The sequence below is a fragment of the Crinia signifera genome, chromosome 9 (assembly GCF_055691185.1).
Source record: "Crinia signifera chromosome 9, ASM5569118v1, whole genome shotgun sequence".
Classification (NCBI taxonomy): Eukaryota; Metazoa; Chordata; class Amphibia; order Anura; family Myobatrachidae; genus Crinia; species Crinia signifera.
Window position 1 is genome coordinate 114,924,562 of NC_139225.1, and position 20,945 is coordinate 114,945,506.

Below are 20,945 nucleotides of genomic sequence, written 5' to 3' on the forward strand. Positions count from 1 at the left end.
TGTGGAAATTGTGTGTTGAACCTGAAACATATTTTCACAATATTGTATAGAGTATCAACACTGAAGCTCCCGGTAAAACAGAGTACAGCGGTTACAAAATAAAACATATAGAAGAAAAGTGCAGATGATACAGACTGTAGAAAACTAGTGCTACAGTACATTAGAAAAAAGACCCAACTGAGCCTGTAAAACCCCCAAAATAAGTCATTAAGCAGGTAGAATGTAAGACATGGTCTAGCCAATCAAAGTGCTAGCCTGTTGGCGTTAAGCCCGATTCCCTTCTCCAGGAAGCAGATGGCCATGAGTTCTAGGCCCCAGACCTGGCTGCCATTCACCACCATTTAAGGCAATCATAAATAGTACTCTCTCCAGAAAAACAATTTTAATTTGAAATCTTTTCCACTGTAGATGTCCCAATTTTCACTAGATGAACTGAATAACAGCATGTATGTATCACAGATGTTACCAATAGAACAGTAAGTTTGTTTTCATCTTAACATTAACTTCTAAACTGATTTCATACTTTTTTTGATAAAAAAAAAGTATTTCCTGTTGCTAATTGTACAAACTAACGATAAATTATAGCGGACTTTTAAATTCAGACAAGATTTACATTTGATTTGCATATATCATTTAGGAATATATGGAATAACAAGTTTAATTAGCGAAGGCCTTATTTTTATGATCATTAAGTAGGATGAATTTGCACCATAGTTAAATAAAAACATTTAAAACCATTAAAAGCGTGTAATGTTTATGCTGCGTTGCTGGTACCATTGCAATGATTGGCTTAAAGGTTGCAACATCTTATAGTGAATGCTTTTAATTTCAGAGTGTTGCTTCCATAATATGTTGCTTTGTGTTGCTTTTTCCAAGTAAGAATAGGAGACCTTGTTACTAAAATTCAGATATTCTGCTTCTAAACATAGATTTGTCATATGTGGAAATAGATTTTTTTTTTTTGTCTGTAGTGTTCAATATATGGAATTCAAAATATTTCAGTGTGTATATGTGTTTGCCAGAAAGTCTATCCCATGTTTGGACTGAAAAGTCTTTTTTGTATATTCTATACAGAAAGTGTATTACTGTATTACTAACTTAGGTTCTAGAGGGATGTATTCCAGGAAAGTAATCCTACAGATTGTATAAAACGCAACTGTATATAATGTATTATATCCATAGTGTCCTACTTGGAATATGACAGAGGCCTGCCTATTAATCCTTTGTGACCTTTTATGTTTTTGGTGTATTACTTAATTTTTCTTTTAGTACATAAAGGGTGGTATTCAATCCCGGCCACTATTTCCACCGACGGAAAAAGCGTCCCCAGCCTCTTTGATGCTGCCATTTACAAAAGCATTGAAGGCAGTTTCCGACAAAACCGATCTGACTTTAGAATTAATCAGATATTTTTTGTCGGAAATGGCCGCTGATTGTTGAATACTCAGACGTTTTCTGTCAATCCATGGCCATTTTTCCAACTCTACAGTCGGAACATTGAATTCTGACTGTCGAATTGCAGTCGAGAGAAATGAGAACGGCTTGGGATGCCAACTGTCAGGACGTTCCAAAGCTTTGTAGCTCATACACCAAAACATTGAGAATTGTTCTAATTCAATATTTTGATACTCCAACATCTGCCATAAAAATGTTCAGTGTTTTTGTTTTTATACATGTAAATGGACGTTGGGATTTAGATGGCAACCGTCATCGCAATACAGTCTAACAGTCTACACTATATATATATATATATATATATATATATATATATATATATATATATATGTGTGTCCATTTAGGAAGAGGTCATAAAGGGTTAAAGGGATAGTGACCACAGTGAAATCAAAATGTCCAGATTTGTCAGAAAGAGAAGATTAATACTCGTTTAGATAGCTGAAGCCAATGTCAAAATCATTACAAAAGTGTCATGAGGTCTTTCAAGCTGTGACTTTACTAGTTGCATCCCCATGCAAACGCCGGGCGTTCCCATTTAAATGCGGTGTGCAGAGGCGGGCGGCTGACATCACATGACGTCAGCCGCCCACCCTTTCTTCGTCCCAGCACACGCAAATATAAATTCCACTGACTTATATTTGCAAGTCCAAGAGAAATCATTCGATGGTCGGTGACCATTGAATGATTTCTCCTGCTGTGGGACATGCGAGCAGATGTGCTTTACGAGGGGATACAGCAACTTGGGGGGGGGGCTTTTTTTCAGTGGGACTGGTACTGTGGGACTCGGTAAACAGTGAGCTTCGCAGCTTTCCAAGTCAATCAGAATCAGGCCGTTTAGTTATTGAGGCTTTCTTACTTTAGGTATTACGGCTTTCTTACTTTAGGTATTTACAATTTCTTACATAGGTATTGAGGCTTTCAAACATAGATATTGAGGCTTTCGTACATAGGTATTGAGGCTTTCGTACATAGGTATTGAGGCTTCCGTACATAGGTATTGAGGCTTTCAAACATAGGTATTGAGGCTTTCGTACATAGGTATTGAGGCTTTCTTACTTTAGGTATTTACAATTTCTTACATAGGTATTGAGGCTTTCATACATAGGTATTGAGGCTTTCATACATAGGTATTGAGGCTTTCAAACATAGGTATTGAGGCTTTCAAACATAGATATTGAGGCTTTCATACATAGGTATTGAGGCTTTCGTACATAGGTATTGAGGCTTTCTTACTTTAGGTATTTACAATTTCTTACATAGGTATTGAGGCTTTCGTACATAGGTATTGAGGCTTTCGTACATAGGTATTGAGGCTTTCGTACATAGGTATTGAGGCTTTCATACATAGGTATTGAGGCTTTCATACATAGGTATTGAGGCTTTCATACATAGGTATTGAGGCTTTCGTACATAGGTATTGAGGCTTTCTTACTTTAGGTATTTACAATTTCTTACATAGGTATTGAGGCTTTCAAACATAGGTATTGAGGCTTTCGTACATAGGTATTGAGGCTTTTGTACATAGGTATTGAGGCTTTTGTACATAGGTATTGAGGCTTTCTTACATAAGGTATTTACAATTTCTTACATAGGTATTTACAATTTCTTACATAGGTATTGAGGCTTTCGTACATAGGTATTGAGGCTTTCGTACATAGGTATTGAGGCTTTCATACTTTAGGTATTTACAATTTCTTATATAGGTATTGAGGCTTTCATACATAGGTATTGAGGCTTTCGTACATACTGCAGGTATTAAGACTTTTATACATAGGTATTGAGGCTTTCGTACATAGGTATTGAGGCTTTCGTACATAGGTATTGAGGCTTTTGTACATACTGTAGGTATTAAGACTTTCATACATAGGTATTGAGGCTTTTATACATAGGTATTGAGGCTTTTGTACATACTGTAGGTATTAAGACTTTTATACATAGGTATTGAGGCTTTCGTGCATAGGTATTGAGGCTTTGGTACATAGGTATTGAGGCTTTCTTACTTTAGGAATTGTGGCTTTCTTACACAGGTATTGTGGTTTTCTTACTTTAGGAATCGAGGCTCTATTACTTTAGGTATTGAAGATTTCTTACATAGGTAATGAGGCTTTCTTACTTTAGGTATCAAGGCTTTCTTATTTTAGGCATTGATGCTTTCTTACTTTAGGCATTAAGGCTTTCACTCATAGGTATTGAGGTTTTTTAAAAATACCTGCCAAATGAAGTCCTATAGCACAAACCATTTGTATGCCATACAGATGTTAAGCATTTGCATAGTCAATTGAACCAGGAAAATAACATACTTTAGAAGTGGTTTTGTTTTCAATCAGCAGTTCAAAACATACTGTACTACATACTTAATAAATACATATATGTAATTGTTTTCTTCTCTAAATAGCTTGTTGTCACTGTTGTAACTTCCTTTCTCTTCTTTCCCCTCCTCCCTCTAGTAGACCATGTTGAAATTTTGAACAGCAGAATCGTGGAGTACCAGAATTTATCCGTGGGAAGTTACACATGGCCTTTCTGTAAATACCCATGTATGGCGTCCTCTACCACCTCGACAGTAAGCCTGCTGCAGTCTACATATTAACCAAAAAGAGAAAATTATGGGAATGTCTGAAAACAGCACTATGAAAAATAATAAATAAAAAAAATAATAAATAAATATAAAACCATTAAAAAGCAACATTGCTCTCTCAAAGCAGTTATAAACGTAGGATACTATACTAGACTTTTGTAACACATTTACTTTTAACATGTGATCATTCTGCGTGTACCATGTTAGATGCGTACATAATGCAGATGCTTGTTTTACTGCATAATACTGATGGGTTCACAATTTTAAAGTGTTATCTTAACTGTTTTGTTTACATTGTAGTCAAGTTTATTTTTATGCGTGTACCATTATCATAAGTATACTCAAGACCATCTTTTCCATTGTGACTTATTACCTGGATTATTGTTTTGTTATATTCTTAGTATTATGCCAAACAGGGACAAAGTGGTTCTCAAATTAGGTATAAGTATATCTATGGGGCTTATCAGAACATTATTTATGATAAATGAGATGTTAGAATGTTTTCTGAATTGTAAAACATTATATTTAATCTCTGTAAATGAAAACAAAAATGGAATTCGTAAAAAAAAAAACTGAATTTTCCGTACAATGATCTGTTGCACTTTTCAAAATCAGGAACAATAACCGCTCACTGTAGACAACAGTTGCAACAGCGCCTCCACTGACAAAGGTAATGGGAAGTATTGCAACCTGTAAGAGAACTGTGTGTTATTGCGGCTTTAGGATAAGACTTTCCAGCCTTTGCTGTAAAGGAGTTTCCACATTGAAATGCATGTATCGTATTGGACATTCCTCTTGAAACTTTTAACAAATACATTGTTTGAGTTTTAGTTTCCATCTGTGATCAAATGGGTGTTTATATAACCAGCCAGTTGTTTCTCTACTGTATGTCAAGGATGAGCAACCTGGTAAACTTCAAGGGACTGTGTGGCTGCCCATACTTGAGGTCACTCATTACCCTTAATTTCACTAATGAGAAAACTGCCCCAAATGCACTATGATGCATCCCAAAATGTCTATTTATGGCGCCCATGCCTCTAGCATGCTACTAAGAATTGCAATTACCCTAAAATTCCCTACATGCCCTAAGACCATCACAGGCCTTCAGATCCCACATGCATTCTCCACCTACCTTTGTATGACACTCATGCCCCATGTGAAACTCAGACTACACCATGTGTCACTCAGACCACCCCACATTCCACTCAGAGCACACTATGTGTCATTTGGACTTCCCCATGTGCCACCTTATGTGCCATTCCAACATTACATTCAGACCACCCCACATTATACTCATACCTCCACATGTGCCACTGAGACCACCACCCCATTACACTTATACCTCAGCATGTGCCACTGAGACCTTTCAACATTACACTCAGACCTCCTTAAGGGACCTGCACACCAGACCTTCCAACCTTACACTCATACCTCACCAGGTTGCATTATGACCTTCCCACATTACACTCATACCTCCTTAAGTGCCCTCCACACCAGTACTTCCCACGTTACACTCATACCTCCTTACATTCCCCACACGCACTAGGTAATAATAATATTTTGTCTGGAGCCCTAAGAGTAGGGAGATCACATGGCACAGTGCCCCCCTCTTTTAATGTGCTGGCACATTATCACTGAGATTAAGGGTTCCATCCATGCAATTCCTCAGAGATAATGAGGTTTCTTAACACAGGACTATAGAGAATAAAAAGGCTACATAAGTATGTCTTATTAGCATAGAAGGAAACTAAACTACAAGCAATATATCACCTAAAGGTTGCAGAAAGATATGTACCATACACTGTATGATGATAGAAATTTACCAGCTATAATGCAGACTTCCAATTGTGCATAAACACCAGCCCAGTCCCAGGGTTTTAAAAACAGCCGCCTAACAGATTTTTTTTTTTTAAATGACCTATAGCACTTGGCATCTAACAACTTTATATTATCCCACAGTGGAAATGTTCCTAAATAATTTGGATGGGAGTTATTTTATTGTAGCGCAGTATAAGCTTCATCATTGGTGCATGGCAGTTTTCCCTGCCCTACGAGCAAAACAATGTGAATGTAAATTCTCAGCTGAGCACTGTTGAAAAGGCAATTCGTTCCCAATCTTTAGGATGTTTCCTAAGAAATTCAAAGTTTGACACTATAATTTCCAGATTGTTTACCGGGAACAGTGTTTTATGCATATCCTTAATGCTTACAAATTAGGATCTTTGGATATAATTGTAATATAGAGAATTTATGCAACCACATTAGCACGTATCTTATTTTATATACAACCCTGGTGACCAAAATTGGTGCATTGGACTGTTTAGAAAAAGAAAAATGGTTTTGCTGTTAATATAATAGGCACCTCTAAAATGATGTCTGTAACTTGTTTTTGTACGTATGAATAGTATGGACATAATCTAAATACTTATTTACCTGTCTACTAAGTTCAGAGTTCTAGCTAGCAGTGAATTCTGGGAATTGCTACACACACCTGCAAGCAACACATCAATTTTCAGTTAAAGTAATCCTAGAGCAATTGCAGATGTTATCGCTTTAAAAAAGTGGCTGTGCATCTAGAAATGTTGCCCTCCGTTTCAAACTCTGTAGCTCCAACCACTTTGGCTCCTGTTTTCCAAAATACTACCACAACTACCATAAAATGTGGACTAATAAGGGTTTTTGTTTCTGTTAAAAACTATTTGCATTATCTGAATGACTTTTGCACAGTGCGTGCCAGTGCCTCAACAGTCAGAAATGTGATGGAACCAGACCGGATTCATTCAAACGGTATATGGCTTTATGAATTTTACAGTTTGTTGGAACTTTCAGTGCTAAATAGTTTATTTCTTTTTATTTGATATATTCTGACACCTTGTTGTAATCCTTTTGTGTATAAATATATACATGTATTGTAAACTTCTGGAAGAGATGTATATAGAATGTGACAGTAAGGGTTTGATTGTTAAAGATGTGCGTTGATCTCACATCTTATTGAACAGACCTCTTAGATTCCAATTTTAAATCTACATTCACGGCATCCCTCCCAAACTGAAAATCTAAACTCATTTCTCATTTTCACATGTTTGTTCTCAGCCATTAACGTTGTTGTAACAGAGTCCATTATATAAGGCATAATGGAGCTTATGGAATTCAATAGGAACTATGCTCCGTAGCCCTTAACAATTAGTCAGAGTTTAGATTACTTTAGCCTTATGCCGGCCATACATCTGAGTTTCGATTCCTCGTTCTGCAGATCCGATCTGTAGCGGACATTGATGATCCATCAGAGGATTGGGCAAAAATGATACAGTCCTAAATCCCTGCATGTTGATCCTGATGATTCTTTGGTTGGAAGCAGTAAATCAAGGGTTTCCAACATGCCTGGGTAATATTCCCTTACATAGGCATCGGCAAAATAGGGAATTTCTCTGATACCTGCTAGATGTACGGACCCCATTACTGATGAAATCTGAAATGGCTGTTGTTGAATACAGATCATCGCTCTTTGTACTATGATATGTAATAAGCCCTTTTACTAGAATGAAGTGATATTTATTTTCCTTGGTAAAAATCGGTATCATTTTGTTCAATATAGAAAGGCATTGCTGGATCTGTCATGCACCTTCTTATGAAACAAGCTACATGGATGATGCCTGTTGCTTCAAAAGCATGTGTCACTGCGTGTATATGTACACTTCATAAGTGAGTACATTACTAACTCAAGGGCATCCTCATGACATTGCTGTATTACAGCAACAACATTTTTGGATCCTTAGCATTGTCCAACACCATTTTTTTTTTTTTAGCCATTGCACTCAAACTAATGCTGGGTAAACACCAAAATGATTTGGATTGGATGCAAATCGCATGCAAATCGTATGCAAAGCATATCAGCCAAATTGCATACGATTTGCTTACGATTTACATTCAAATGAATGGATCTTTTACAGATCCTACCTGCAGCAGGTAGGATCGGATTCAGAACCAATTCGGATCCAACCAAATGACTTTGACCCACTCTGTATCCAATCAGTCTGAATTGGATCCAGATTGATGGGATTGTGCCAAAATTTTTGGTGTGTACCCAGCATAACATTGATATTAGCATAAAAATATAAAAAAAATACTGGGTTTCAATTAGGCATTTTTAGGATTTAATCAAATTGCAGCATGTGTGTCCATTAAGATTTCGTGCCACAATCAGTATCTTCTTCAGATGTTTCGGATATTGATTGGGATGGATTTTAAATACATTGGATGTTAATAGCGTATGACCAGGGGCCAAATTCAGCATGGATCATTTTTTGCCCACAGTCCACTGCAAGTTCTCTGATTAGCAATCCATGCTGAATTAGGCCGTATATAGGTAATTTTCATCTGATTGCTTTATAATTGGGCTCTTCCTAACCTAGTTGATATTCAAATGATTTAGATTTGGCCACAAATGTAGATGGTGAAAATATGAGAGAGACCTCGACCCTTGTTCAAATTGACATGTATAGGTTCTCTAGAGTTAGGGATTTAAATATTTCAAGGCTAATTTAGAAAATTTCAGCTCTCTAGGTCATTACAATATGTTCCTTAGCAATCAATTGCCCGTTATTTTGACGTCAGCGTAAGTTACAGTAGATCAACGTAGGTCAATGCAAATGTTTGATTTGTTGATGATGATTGCGGCACATCTACACTTATTGCCACATTTTATTACTTTACAGCATGCAGTACATTTTCGTGTTTTTGTTTTTATTTTTTTTTCTGGAGGCATCTTGGTCCTGTATATGCTGCATTTACCTTTTTAACTGGTTAATTTAGAGATGAGTAAAATTGGGGATATTTTCTGTGCAAATTGAATTCTGCAGAAGTGTAGTTTCCAATCCATCTGTTGCTATCAGTGTTCCACTTTTACTTCACCATTCCACCATCTATTTCAACACCTTTAGGCCGATTATTCAGTCACCTGCAGTACAATACTGCAGGTACATAACAGGGATAGCCTTGTGCTTTAACATGGGAGGTTATTCAATTAGCCTACTGACTTCTCCCGACAGCCATGTTATCACCCATTAACTTTGTGTGTTAATGGGAATAACATGGGTTATTGGGCATTAACGCACAGAGGGCCAGATTCAATAAAGCAAAAAGCAAATCATTTTGTGTCCTGAACAAACCATCTTGCTATGCAAGCAGAGCAAAATACATTTAGATTGTTTCTGCGCAGGATAACTACTGGCTGCTTTTGCATGCTGCCAACAGATGTTAGATAGCTTTATTTTTACTCTGCAATTTAGATTTCAGTTGAACATACCCACCCAAATCTAAATCAACATGGTTTTGTCCATTTGTGTGTTGTTGTTTTTCTTTGCTTTGCTAAAAAAGCTGAATCAGGCTAATAAATCTGAACCAGGCCCATAATCCTTGACCTTTTCCGTATTCCTGTGTATGAGGGTTGTCTTTTACCAGTTGGAGGCTGGTTAAGAGCAATTCCAGATGATGTTGGCTTCAAAATGGAATAGCCTCCCAGGGGATTCATTACCTATGGTAAAGTAATGTGGGAGATTGAATATTAGCCTTATTATCTATGAACCCAATGACCACTATCCATTCATTATGCTATGTGGTGTGGTAGGAGTAGGACTGAAACAAGCCAAACGTGGAATGACACCAGTATATTGCAGAAGGATATGTATTTTGCTCATTTCTAATTGCAACCTTCCACACCAAAGCTGTGAGCATCAGTCGAGGTATCCCCATAATCATTTTGCAATATATGCAAAGACAAGCAAGAGTTTTATTTCATTAAACTGAACACTGCCATTTTTCTTTCAGACTAAGGCCTTGTACACACGTGTGTTAATGCAAGCGTTTGACTCAACCTACAGATTGTTAAAAGCACTTTGATGCTGTTTAGTTCGAATAAAGAATGTAAGCAAGCGGATCACACACACACACGTTCTCAATCATTGACAAACCTTTGCTTGGTGGCAATTTGTATATTGTCTACAGCATTTGTAATCAAAAGGCAAAATCCAGTTCTATGAGAGTGCACATTCATTAAGTACATAATGAGATGTGCTCTAGGGGAGAACATGCTTTTAAATATCAGTGCTTTTGATGCCCATGCGTTCAAGCCCTTAAGCAACTAGGCCATTTCTTTAGATTAAGGAAAGGTATTATTTGTCACTTTATTAAAAGAAAAAAGCTATTCACTTGGATATTATGTGTGAGTTATATGTATAGTTGAGAAAAGATGACTACAGTTTTTTTTATGCCTCTACACATTTAAAATATACAACAACAAAAAAGTAATTTTGAGGTCGCACTATAAAATACATGTTGTGCAATGGCTCAGATTGTGTCTCGGCAGACTCTAAATGCCCTGTTTTTTCATGTCATGTTCTTTTTTTCTTTCCAGTCACAAAATCAGTGACTCTAAACAGACTTACAGATTTTCAGACACCATGCTGTGTGTCTCGGGGAGTGGGTAGGGAATAAAGAATGTCTACATAATCTGATCTCCACACAGTAGAGGCCTCTACTACATTCTTATGATTACTGGCTCCGGACACAAAATGGCAGCCATATTGTGAGAGCAGAGCCAATAACCATGAGAAAGGGCCAGTGACATGACTGAAGTGCCTAATTTCTCAGTAATGTCTCTATTTCTAGTGAGCGGATTGGCTGAATACTTATGAATGCTGGTTCAGCAAGCAAATCAGCTGCATCTAGTGAGTGGATTGGCTGAATACTTATGAATGCTGGTCAGCAAGCAAATCAGCTGCCTCATCTGTGTGGGGTGTCTGGTGTACTTTAAATAACCTATGGTTTTTGTTATCCAAAGTTGTTTTCTGTTAGTCCATTTTTATCAGCCTTATGCAAATATTATGCAACAATGCTGAAACTTGGATATAACGGGTCTCTAGGAGGGAAAGATATATATATATATATATGTATTATATATATATGTAATATATATATATATATATATATATATATATATATATATATATACACATCTTAGGAGCTAAGATTTTCTTCTGGATTATAATGTAAATAGATGCAATGGAGTGAATGAAACTTAAAAAAAATATATAAAAAAAATAATAATTACAGTGTTTTGTTTTTGTCAAATATGATTTTTATAATCAACCATGTTCATTTTTTTTTTCAAGTCTGTAAATTGATTTATACTTTCCCCAATATTTGAGTATATCCTATCATAATCATACTAGGGTAAAGACAAGTTAACAAACTGGAGTTTTAAAAATCTTTACTATTTTTTTATTTTTTATTTGTAGAATATATGAAATGTCAATAGTGAACTTTACGGTATAATTATCTTGTTTCCTTTGTCGATGGAGTTTAGCCTGTTATGTGCTATGTTTTTGAAGTGTTACACAGTATATATTTTGGTTTTCTCAATTAATTTATTTACAGTAAGAATATACATGATTTGAAACATGCATTTGCAATGTAGTTCATATGTTTCTTTGACTTTGATCTCTAGCTCATGTGACGTCTTAAAGGAAATGCATGATTGTCACAAATAGACACTCACACAATTTGAAATGCATTTCATCAAGTGGTGGGCACATGTAGCCCTCGCTTATGTGATACTTGTGGGATTTAGAACTCCTATGATGGAAAGATTCTGGAATCAAAAAATCAGGCTGGTGAGAGAAATGGTGCTTTGTTGTCAAAGTTAATTTAGCTGATGGCCTTCATGATTTGGCGTTTCTCTTAGTAGGATTTATAACACATCCTGGAGAGACAGTAGCGCAGTGAGGCCTAGAAAAAAAATCATGTTGGAAATATTTCGCACAGAGGAGAGGGGCGTGGGAATCTCACAGACACAGTCAACTTTAAAAGGCTGATGACATACAGTAGCAGGGACAGGGGGAAGCAGAGCATGTTCTACTTCTCTCCACATGAAGACAGTTATGTGCTTTGTACTACTAGGTGTCATTCAGTTGCCAGAACAGGATGGAGATGAGATGCAAGTTATCAAAGCCAATGTGCGTTGGCCTTTAGGTTCATTGATCAATGCAATAAAGCCTTGAACTATGTAAACTGTTTGTGTTAGCCATACTGTCTTCATTTCAGATTTATAAATTAAATAATACTTCCACCCATTTCTTAGCTCCCTCCAGAAATATCCGAGTTTAAAGAATTTGAACTACTTCTAGTATAGAACCAAAATTGCTTTCAAAGGCAATAGCAGTATAAATCACTGTCTAAAACATAAATATGTTTAAATATGTTTAACTTCGGAGTGTTGCTATTTTTGCCCTTGCTTTACAACTTTTTGGACAGTACTATTGATTTATATAGCCTTGAAGCAAGCAGATAAAAAAAATAAGATACATTTACATAGAGAGAATTTATTTCTGACACTAATTGGGCCCATACAACTGAGATGGATTGCCCCAATTCCCCAATTTTCCAGCGTTGAGTAGTCATGGAAGTTGGGGATTTCCCCTGAGTTGCCAATTTTGACCAAAAAATAATCAGCCAATACGGGATTGTTAAAATTCATTTTACCGATTCCCCAATCATCTCTGGCCACCAATCTGCATTTTTGATCGGCAAATCGGATCAGAAAATTTCGGCAAAAGTATGGCCCACAAGTTAGGAGAAGACAAACCAACACTGCTAAAGTATAATAAATACAACCTTAAGAAAACCAAAACAATATTCTGAAAACACTTAAAACGGAGGTTCATGAAATACCGCTAGAAAAGTGGGGGAGAAGTATTTATAAAATTTCGGAATCAATTTATCACTTTTAAAGCATTGTTGCTTCAATTTGTGCTCATCTTCATGAATAAGCTGTTCGGTTTAGCACAAATTGTGGTGACTTTGTTGATCATTTTAACTATTATCTTTAGTTTAGTGTAAATATACAAAATATATAAATATACAACTGCATTACTGTTGGTCATGAATATGACAGATAATTCATATCACATGCATTCTCTTTTAAAGAATTTCTGTTTGCTTATAAATGTAGATTTTCTAGTAATTAATGAATTTGAAGGACTGAATGAAGCTAGGTAACCTATTAATACACATATCATTCTTTAATTAGTTGTATTCCTGCCATGTCCATACCGAAGCATGATGTAGATTACAGTTTTATCTATATTGCATCATAAACAATCTAAGAATAAGATCATATTTGGATGTAAATGCCTACAATGATAGATTCATTGTTACATAGTTATATTAAGTTGTTGTTGTTGTGACAACAATTACAACATGTCTACCTTTTGTATACATTATTTGTGATCATTTTCACATAGCAATTTACGTGGTGGATCAGTTTGAGGTTAATAATGGTAACATTCGATACCGTTAAATAAAGACCCAATTTACCTTTCCTTAAGAGCCCTGGTCCATTAGAAAATATACATTGTGACTTCGGGTTTATCCTATATGCTGTAGGCTCAGGCACATAGTAACCAAATTAGAGATCTCACCATATACTGTAGAGTCTAACTTGTTGAGGCCAACTGGTGTGATAGTCTTTGGCCAAATCAAAACTACCAGGCTCAATTGTTAATTTATCTTGACAAATTTGTTGTTTGAAAATATGTCCTTAATTGTCACATGGTTGGTAAAAGCAGCTATTGAGGCTTAAAAGTAATTTGGAATTTGGTGCAGTCATTGTCCTGAAACCTAAGCATAGACATAGTATTACTGGGATCTTTTGTATTTATTGACTAGTTAAAACAATATAGCCATGAGCATAGAAACATCAGCGTCGGCAGATAAGAGCCACTTGGCACACACACACAGTGAATTAATAAACCATCAGACAGAACCCATATAATCAATAATAGACAATACTGAGCTTTGTCTGACATTGCCCTTAGCCAGAAGCATACATGGAGGTTACACTACCCTAAAGCATTGAGAATTGGTAGTACATTGTTTGTCCTACTATCCAAAATACAACTTCCCTCCAAAGTGCAGATTTAATTAATTGTGAGGTTCCATTGGAACCTGGTTCGAGCTACAGAAAGGTCATCTCACTTGTGTTGCTCAAACCCCAATAGGGTTCTAAGCAAGCCTCCTGTGCCTGCAAATTCTGCAATGCATGAGTCCACACAATTTCAACAGAACCTTGCACCTATTTGAATCCATGAATATTTTGGTGGCTGACAATCTAAAAAAAAAACATAGTTGGGTACAAATTGTTAACATTAAGCCATTACTCTGCCATCAGATACACAATAATGCCTACATATTCTGAGGCCTTCTGTTTAAATAAATATAGGCTTTCATACTGCATAGTTCATTACTGTCCAGAAGCTGCATTGTTTTCTTAGCATTTCGTTATTGGTGAGTTTCCACAGTACCATTCTGCATTATGTTTCTTAGCACATTACCGCTTATTATGGTGATGTAAAAATTAGCAAAAATTAAACTCACCCCGAAACAACGTGATGATATTAATGAAACCTCTTGGCTAATTTACTAGGCACCACAATCTGTAATGATCAATACCATGAATGTTTAGTATGTTCTGTCCTCCTGATATATGTGATATATCCTAAAGTCTTAATTGCCCTTATTGATAACTTTGAATATCACTTCTTAGTTTACCGAGTTATTAGTTAAATACGGATTCGGGGAGGATCGGGCACATCACAAATGCTAAATGCTCTTTCATTCCTTAGACACAGAACTAGCCTTAATAAACTCACCCATGTCTTGTGATGTAAACTGTGGATATGTGTTAAACTATTCCCAAATAAGCAGAAATACTATTGGCTAAGACTGTACAGAAACTCTCTCAGCAAATCAGTGAGGGTGACACACTACATATAATCATATAATCATACGACCATCGCTGTCATAGCATTGTTCTCCTATGTGGTCTTCAGCTTAGCGGTTATCTTCTCTCACACCTCTAGGAGGATAATGTGTTACACTGAAATTGCTCAAACATTATAGACTTGGGGCATTTAGGGAGGAAAAATAAACAAGATGTTTGTCAGATTTGTATTTCTATAACGTTGATGTTCATCAGATAGACCCAAGGCAGCATTCTGATGTATTGCTTTTGGGGAGAGAAAATTAGGTCTCTATATTGCTCCACTTTCTGGTGAGCAATAGGTTGAACTTACAAGTCCCCACCAAGAGACAAACTGTTGTTTCAGGGCATATAGCTGGCAAGGCAGGATGGAATATAGATCATAATGTTAACCCCTCTATTGAACTACTGGGTAGGTAAATATAGCCCCAGGGTGGGTACAATGCAGACCAATAAAGATAATAAAGTTGCAGTATTGTCCCCAAATACCAGTAATCCTTTCTTATTTATATCCAGCATTATATGGTGCAAAGTTGCGTTCAGATATATGCATGTTTAATGAGCCTTCACAAAGGATCCAGATGGATCTGTGACTCTACTGCAACTTTTTAAACTTTTTTAAGCTAAGGTTCCCTTTGTTGCCATTGGATGTGCTCCATTGATGTGTGGAGAGGTCTAGGTGTCATTTATAATATTAATCTGTGAGAATGTTTTGATTTCGCATTGAGACTTGATTGCAGTGTTTGTGGAATAGGTGCAAAAGAAGTCAGGTCTAATATCGCCTCAATAAGTCGCTGTGTGGTTCTGGTTGTTCCACAGTATTTGAAAAACAAAATAGAATAAGGCCTTAAATCCATTTCATGTCTTTGGCTCACAAGCTACATTTTGTAAACTAGTTCTGCTAACAAAACGATACAAAAAAAGGAAAGTAAATTGCTGGGATATTTTAATACTAATTTATATGAGCGATGTCTGTAGATTTAATGTGGAATGACCTAAATGCTGCATTTCATGTTGATATCTTCTCTCTCCCCAGCCCTTGACAACATATGCTGCAGTATAAAATATACATGAATGACACTTGCTCGATAACCTTGTTATTTAGTCTTGTAATTCACTTTAGGGTCTAGAGCACGAATAAGCAACATGCTGCTGGGAAGTTAAATGTCCCGTTGTGCTAGGATTTAGTGTCACAGTCGCTAGAGACCCACTGGTTGCCTAGCTGTGGCCTAGCGATACTCTCAGAAGCCTTGACATTAGAGTTTACAGAATAGAGAGGTATTTTTTCATAATGGCTGATGCATTGATAGGTATCTATGCATCCTGGGCAATATTTCACACAGTTAATGTCCAGTATGCCACAAGAAAGTCATTTGGATGCGGAAGTCCAAACAGTTAATCATAGCAAATATCAAGGGGGAAATTTCAAAAGCTTGGCGAAAGATAGAGTAACAACCAATCAACTGTTGCTTTGCAGGCTGTGTTTGAAAAATGGTAGATAGAAGCTGGTTGGTTAGTACTTTTTCACTTTCCCTCTCACCAAAATTTGATATATCTCCCCCTTAAAGTCCAGCAGCTGTACAGGTAAAATATGTATGCCCTGTAAACTTTCTAACTTTGGGGCAGATTTATTAAACTCGGTGAAGTGATAAAGTGTCTGTTTTTTATCACCGGCCAATCAGCTCCTAATTGTGAAGTTACAATCTTGGTTTGAAAAATGACAGGTACTGTACAGTAGGAGCTGATTGGCCGGTGATAAAAACCAGACAGACACTTTATCACTTCACCGAGCTTAATAAATCTACCCCTGTGTCACTCTGCTGCTGGACTATGTATCTATGAATACGCTGACTAAGTATTCTGAAGACCAGCTCATAATGTTGACTGATCATGTAAAACCATTAATGCCCCTTTCACACAGAAAACCAAATTACCAAGTGAAGCAGTTCTACCCGGTAATTGGTAATTTGCCAGTCAATATGGGTCATTTTTCTATGTGAAAGGGTAAACTCGGGTTGTAAATTCCGGGTCTCCGGGTCGAGGACCTGGGATTTACGATGCGGGTTGATCCTTCACACAGAAGAAATACCCATGTTATTCAGCAAATTACCGGGTTGAAATTTTTAACCCGGCAATTTTCTGTTCAGTGTGAAATGGGGTCAGGCTACTCCCGGCAAAATGACTTGGCACTCTAAATGCCGGGTAATTGCCAGGTCGTATGTTTTAAAAGGGTATGTGGGAGTTATGACGGTGCAGGGATTCATATCTGTTTCTAGTTCATTTGAAGAGACCTTTATATGCTAATAACGTTGTATTGCTATAAACTGTGTACTGAATTCATACTGTCCGTGGTCAGAGGCTGCGGGAGGGGGTAGGGTCTGTCTGTCTTTATTTTCTTTCTCCCTGAACATGATATGCTGCTTCAACAGTGTTGAAGATACAAATATGCTGCAGTTAAACTGATTCAGTTAGTGTACGAATGTGTGAGACACACCTTTTTTGCACTTATGTACATAGTCCAAGAATGGAAAAAAAAATAAAAGAAAAATGTAAAAAGAAAAAAAAAAACTAGGAACATATTTTGAATATAAAAGTCCGTAAAAAAATAAAAATAATACAGGAAAAGTTTGTAAAAGAGAGAGGTATAAAAAAAAGGCTTTGAAGAGAAGGCATTTTACTATATAAAAATAAAAAAAATCCAAAATGCATAATGTTGCTTTGCTGTTGCAAAAGCTTTGTAGGTTGCCGTAGCTTAATATGCAGCACTGGTAAACTCCACTTTGCAGCATAGGGCATGCAGAGAATTTGGTATCCTTATTCTAGGGAAGGATCATCTACAGGTCAGAAGTTGGTAGCACACCTCTTTTAGAGCATTGGGGTTATTCAGCAATTACTTTTTCCAATATGGAGATATTTAATTGTCAAGGAAATATATTGTCCCTGTCACAATGCAACGTTTCATCTGGATGGTCCCATCTCATTGAAGCATTTAATGCCTTCAGAGAACAATCGTTTTCTGGTTGGATCACACAGGCTGCACCCGATTTTTGAATACTTACCCCCTCCTGGGATGGCAGCAGTGCTGTGGAAAACAATGGGAAAATTGCTGCAGCACCTTTTTCCTGAAGATCTTTGCATGCGCATTAGAGTCTGTGCCCTCTAATGCTCAGACTCTACAGCGCTAGGCTTCTGCGGGCAGAGAGGAGGGGACCCAGAAGAATGAGGCTGCACACGGGCCTCCTCCTATCTTAAAACAACTCTGAATATACAGTAAGTGTGGGTGTTTTTCTCCCCCTTTAGTAACCAGTACAAAATCTGCTCCCAGTGTGGTCATCCAGCCCCCCCGTTCTACAAAGATAACAACTAACAAAATGATATGAATAGTTTTAATACTCATATGGTTGGGAATATGCAGATTTCCTGCCTGCTCTTTAATTGGTGGATTTCAGCGCCACTCTAGAAATGCCCCAGTTTATGGCCAGAATTGAGTTGTGTACTATACACAAGAATGTAGTTCTCTTCTCCATAATAAGGATATCTATTCACTGTATGCTTTAATTCTGGAAATGGCAGAGTAGACCTGTGAAGACCGTTAGCTAGCCTTTAATTAATGCTGCTGTCTTATCCAGCGAAAATGGAAATTGCCTGTGACCTGTAAATCTACAAGTTATTTTCTTATATAATTTTTTTTAAATTACCTATTCTTTTATTTAAGCATTCATTTTGTCTGCCGGTGGCCCCAGTGGCTGGAGAAGTGCATTTAGCCTATTATTACAGGTGTGAAGGTTGATTCAGTGTGACCAGCCAATCACACAGCAGCATTGGAGTCCTGTCTCCATTATATGCTTGGGTGAATGTGCGTTAAATGCTCATTTGTGAGACAGATTAACCCCAAGAGTTGTACTTTTGATAAATTTGGCAGAAACAATGTAAATTTTCTACACATAGTGGACACAACCATTTTTTAGGCATTCAATGTTCACAATGCTATATGCCTGTGAATATTATACTAGTTAATCCCAAAACACTGCTGTCCCTGCTATGTGCTTTGGGCGTGCATACTAACTTTGAGCTGGTCTCGGCTGAACAATTTTCCCATCATTCCAGCTAGACGATTACCAAACCACACACAAAATGGCTGGCAGCTTTCTTTTAATGAGCACTACAAAATCTATGCAAATTGATCTTTGTTTCTTTATTAAATTGTATTTGTTGTTCAGTCTGAAATTTATATTTTTTATATTTTTTTTTCTTTCTTCGACCATACATGGGGTTATGGTCTGGCACTTATTTTTGTTATTTAATTTAAAAAAAGTTTTAAGATTTACAAAAAAACAAGCATTTCCATTATATAACCTTGATGGATATATATATGTAGTTGTGACCAATTGCATTTATTCCCGCACCACATGACAATCGTTTTGCACTATTAGAAATGTATGCATTTAAAAGCAGCCACCTGTTCATTTACTAACGGTCTTCACTGCATCTCTCTCCATGTTCAAGTAATGTCTAATTCTGCTTCAGAAGTAGCGGAAACCACACATATCTATGTGAGAATACAGCTTCAATTGATTTTATTCTTTAGTTGAACTTTTTCTTTGTTTTATTTTTTTGTCACACAGAACAATATCAAATAACCTGGCACAGAAGTTTTGTACACACAAAACAACTCGAACATAGCGATTGGAGCCAGAACATTTTGTGGCTCTTTGTATTCTAGCAGATGAGGGGATGACTAACAATAATTATAGGGAATAGTCTATAATGCTTCAATATATACACAAGATTTTGCTACAGGTAAATCATGTGATTTCAACTCTAAAAATGGGCAACTGTAAAAATGTAATGATTGGTAGAGTAATATTGTTTGGCATCTGCTGTGTCAAAAGGCGGTACCGCAACAAGGCCAGAAATGAATTGACTGCATACAGGCCCATCAAGTCCATGGTTTACTTTAGGTCGAACATAGAAATATTTGCAGCTAATATAAAAAGCTATATATATATATATATATATGTATATTAGGGTGTGAGAATTTGGTTCTACTCAGGTTTACTTAATTCGTTTGACAAATTACCGCTATTTCGGATTTTTACGATTGCCTATTGGCTGTCACGTGTTTCGGATAGCCAATAAGAGCCCACTTTGAGATCCGAGTAAAACCGAACCCGCTCACCCCTAATATATTATATATACATTATGAATACAATACGATCAGTATTCTAATAGCACAGAATAAAAATTATAATTACATTAGTAGTTAAATTCGAAAAATAAAACGTGGTACTTAGTGGGCTTGTCGGCAATCTTTTCTAGATCACCCAATGGCCTTACTCTGTATAAGGAAAAAACAGGTTGACTCTACCTGCTTTTCTCCCTCTAGCCCTGGGTCTTATATATTCTGTGTGTGCGCTATGGCGCACTCACCATGTACCAGAGCAGGCTATTTTGACTTACAGCCTTGGAGTTAAAAATGAATAAAAACAAACTCTGACAATTCAGTGTCTGAGCTCTAGAATGTAATAAAATCATTCCCTCAACTGTTACCAACAGGATGTATGTTTTCAATTTCTTTCTTTATAGCCAAATTATATTGCTGTAGTGCTTGTATGTGCTTTAGAAACGTGCATATTGCTACTCATTTTAGTATGTTACTTCTATATTGTTGTTTATTTTTTGATCTTTTAATAAAGTATATAAAATTCTTGTTTAAATTGTCTGTCTGAGTTTTTTTATTTCATTCAGAATTCATTTTCAAACCATGTTGCCGCTTATTAACACAGATGGACAGGGCCCTGGTAATGCCCAATCAGCAAACAGCTACTGTGTCAGAGATCTACTTAGTGCTGTTGAACCTTTCAATTGTAAGGTTGTAAGTGTCTGGACCGGAACCGTGCCGATATCAGCACGATTTGCATCGGAACAAGTTAAGCTTATCTGATGTGTGCACTCAGTTGCGCATATATTGCATGGCCAACCAGGTGATATTGCATGTTGTGCTGTACATATTAATTAAGACAGAATTACATATTTAAGATGTGTATGGTCAATCAGGGATGGTGCGGGAATAGTCTTGACTATTGCCCTAATTAG

General features: G+C 36.7%; 1 protein-coding gene across 9 annotated transcripts in view; it reads left to right on the forward strand.

The window, feature by feature from the left end:
* Window positions 1–20,566, forward strand: part of LOC146035858 (muscleblind-like protein 2) — a 137,648-nt gene extending 117,082 nt beyond the window's left edge. For 7 of the 9 annotated variants that reach the window (XM_083159534.1, XM_083159540.1, XM_083159541.1 and 4 more), the window contains 2 exons: window positions 409–476; window positions 3,903–20,566. In XM_083159534.1, the coding sequence (XP_083015660.1) occupies window positions 409–476; window positions 3,903–3,915 (81 nt within the window). In that variant the 3' untranslated portion in view covers window positions 3,916–20,566. The remainder of the gene's footprint in view (window positions 1–408; window positions 477–3,902) is intronic. The other 2 variants (XM_083159537.1, XM_083159539.1) reach the window with 2 other exon arrangements.
* The last annotated feature ends 379 nt before the right edge of the window (window positions 20,567–20,945 follow it).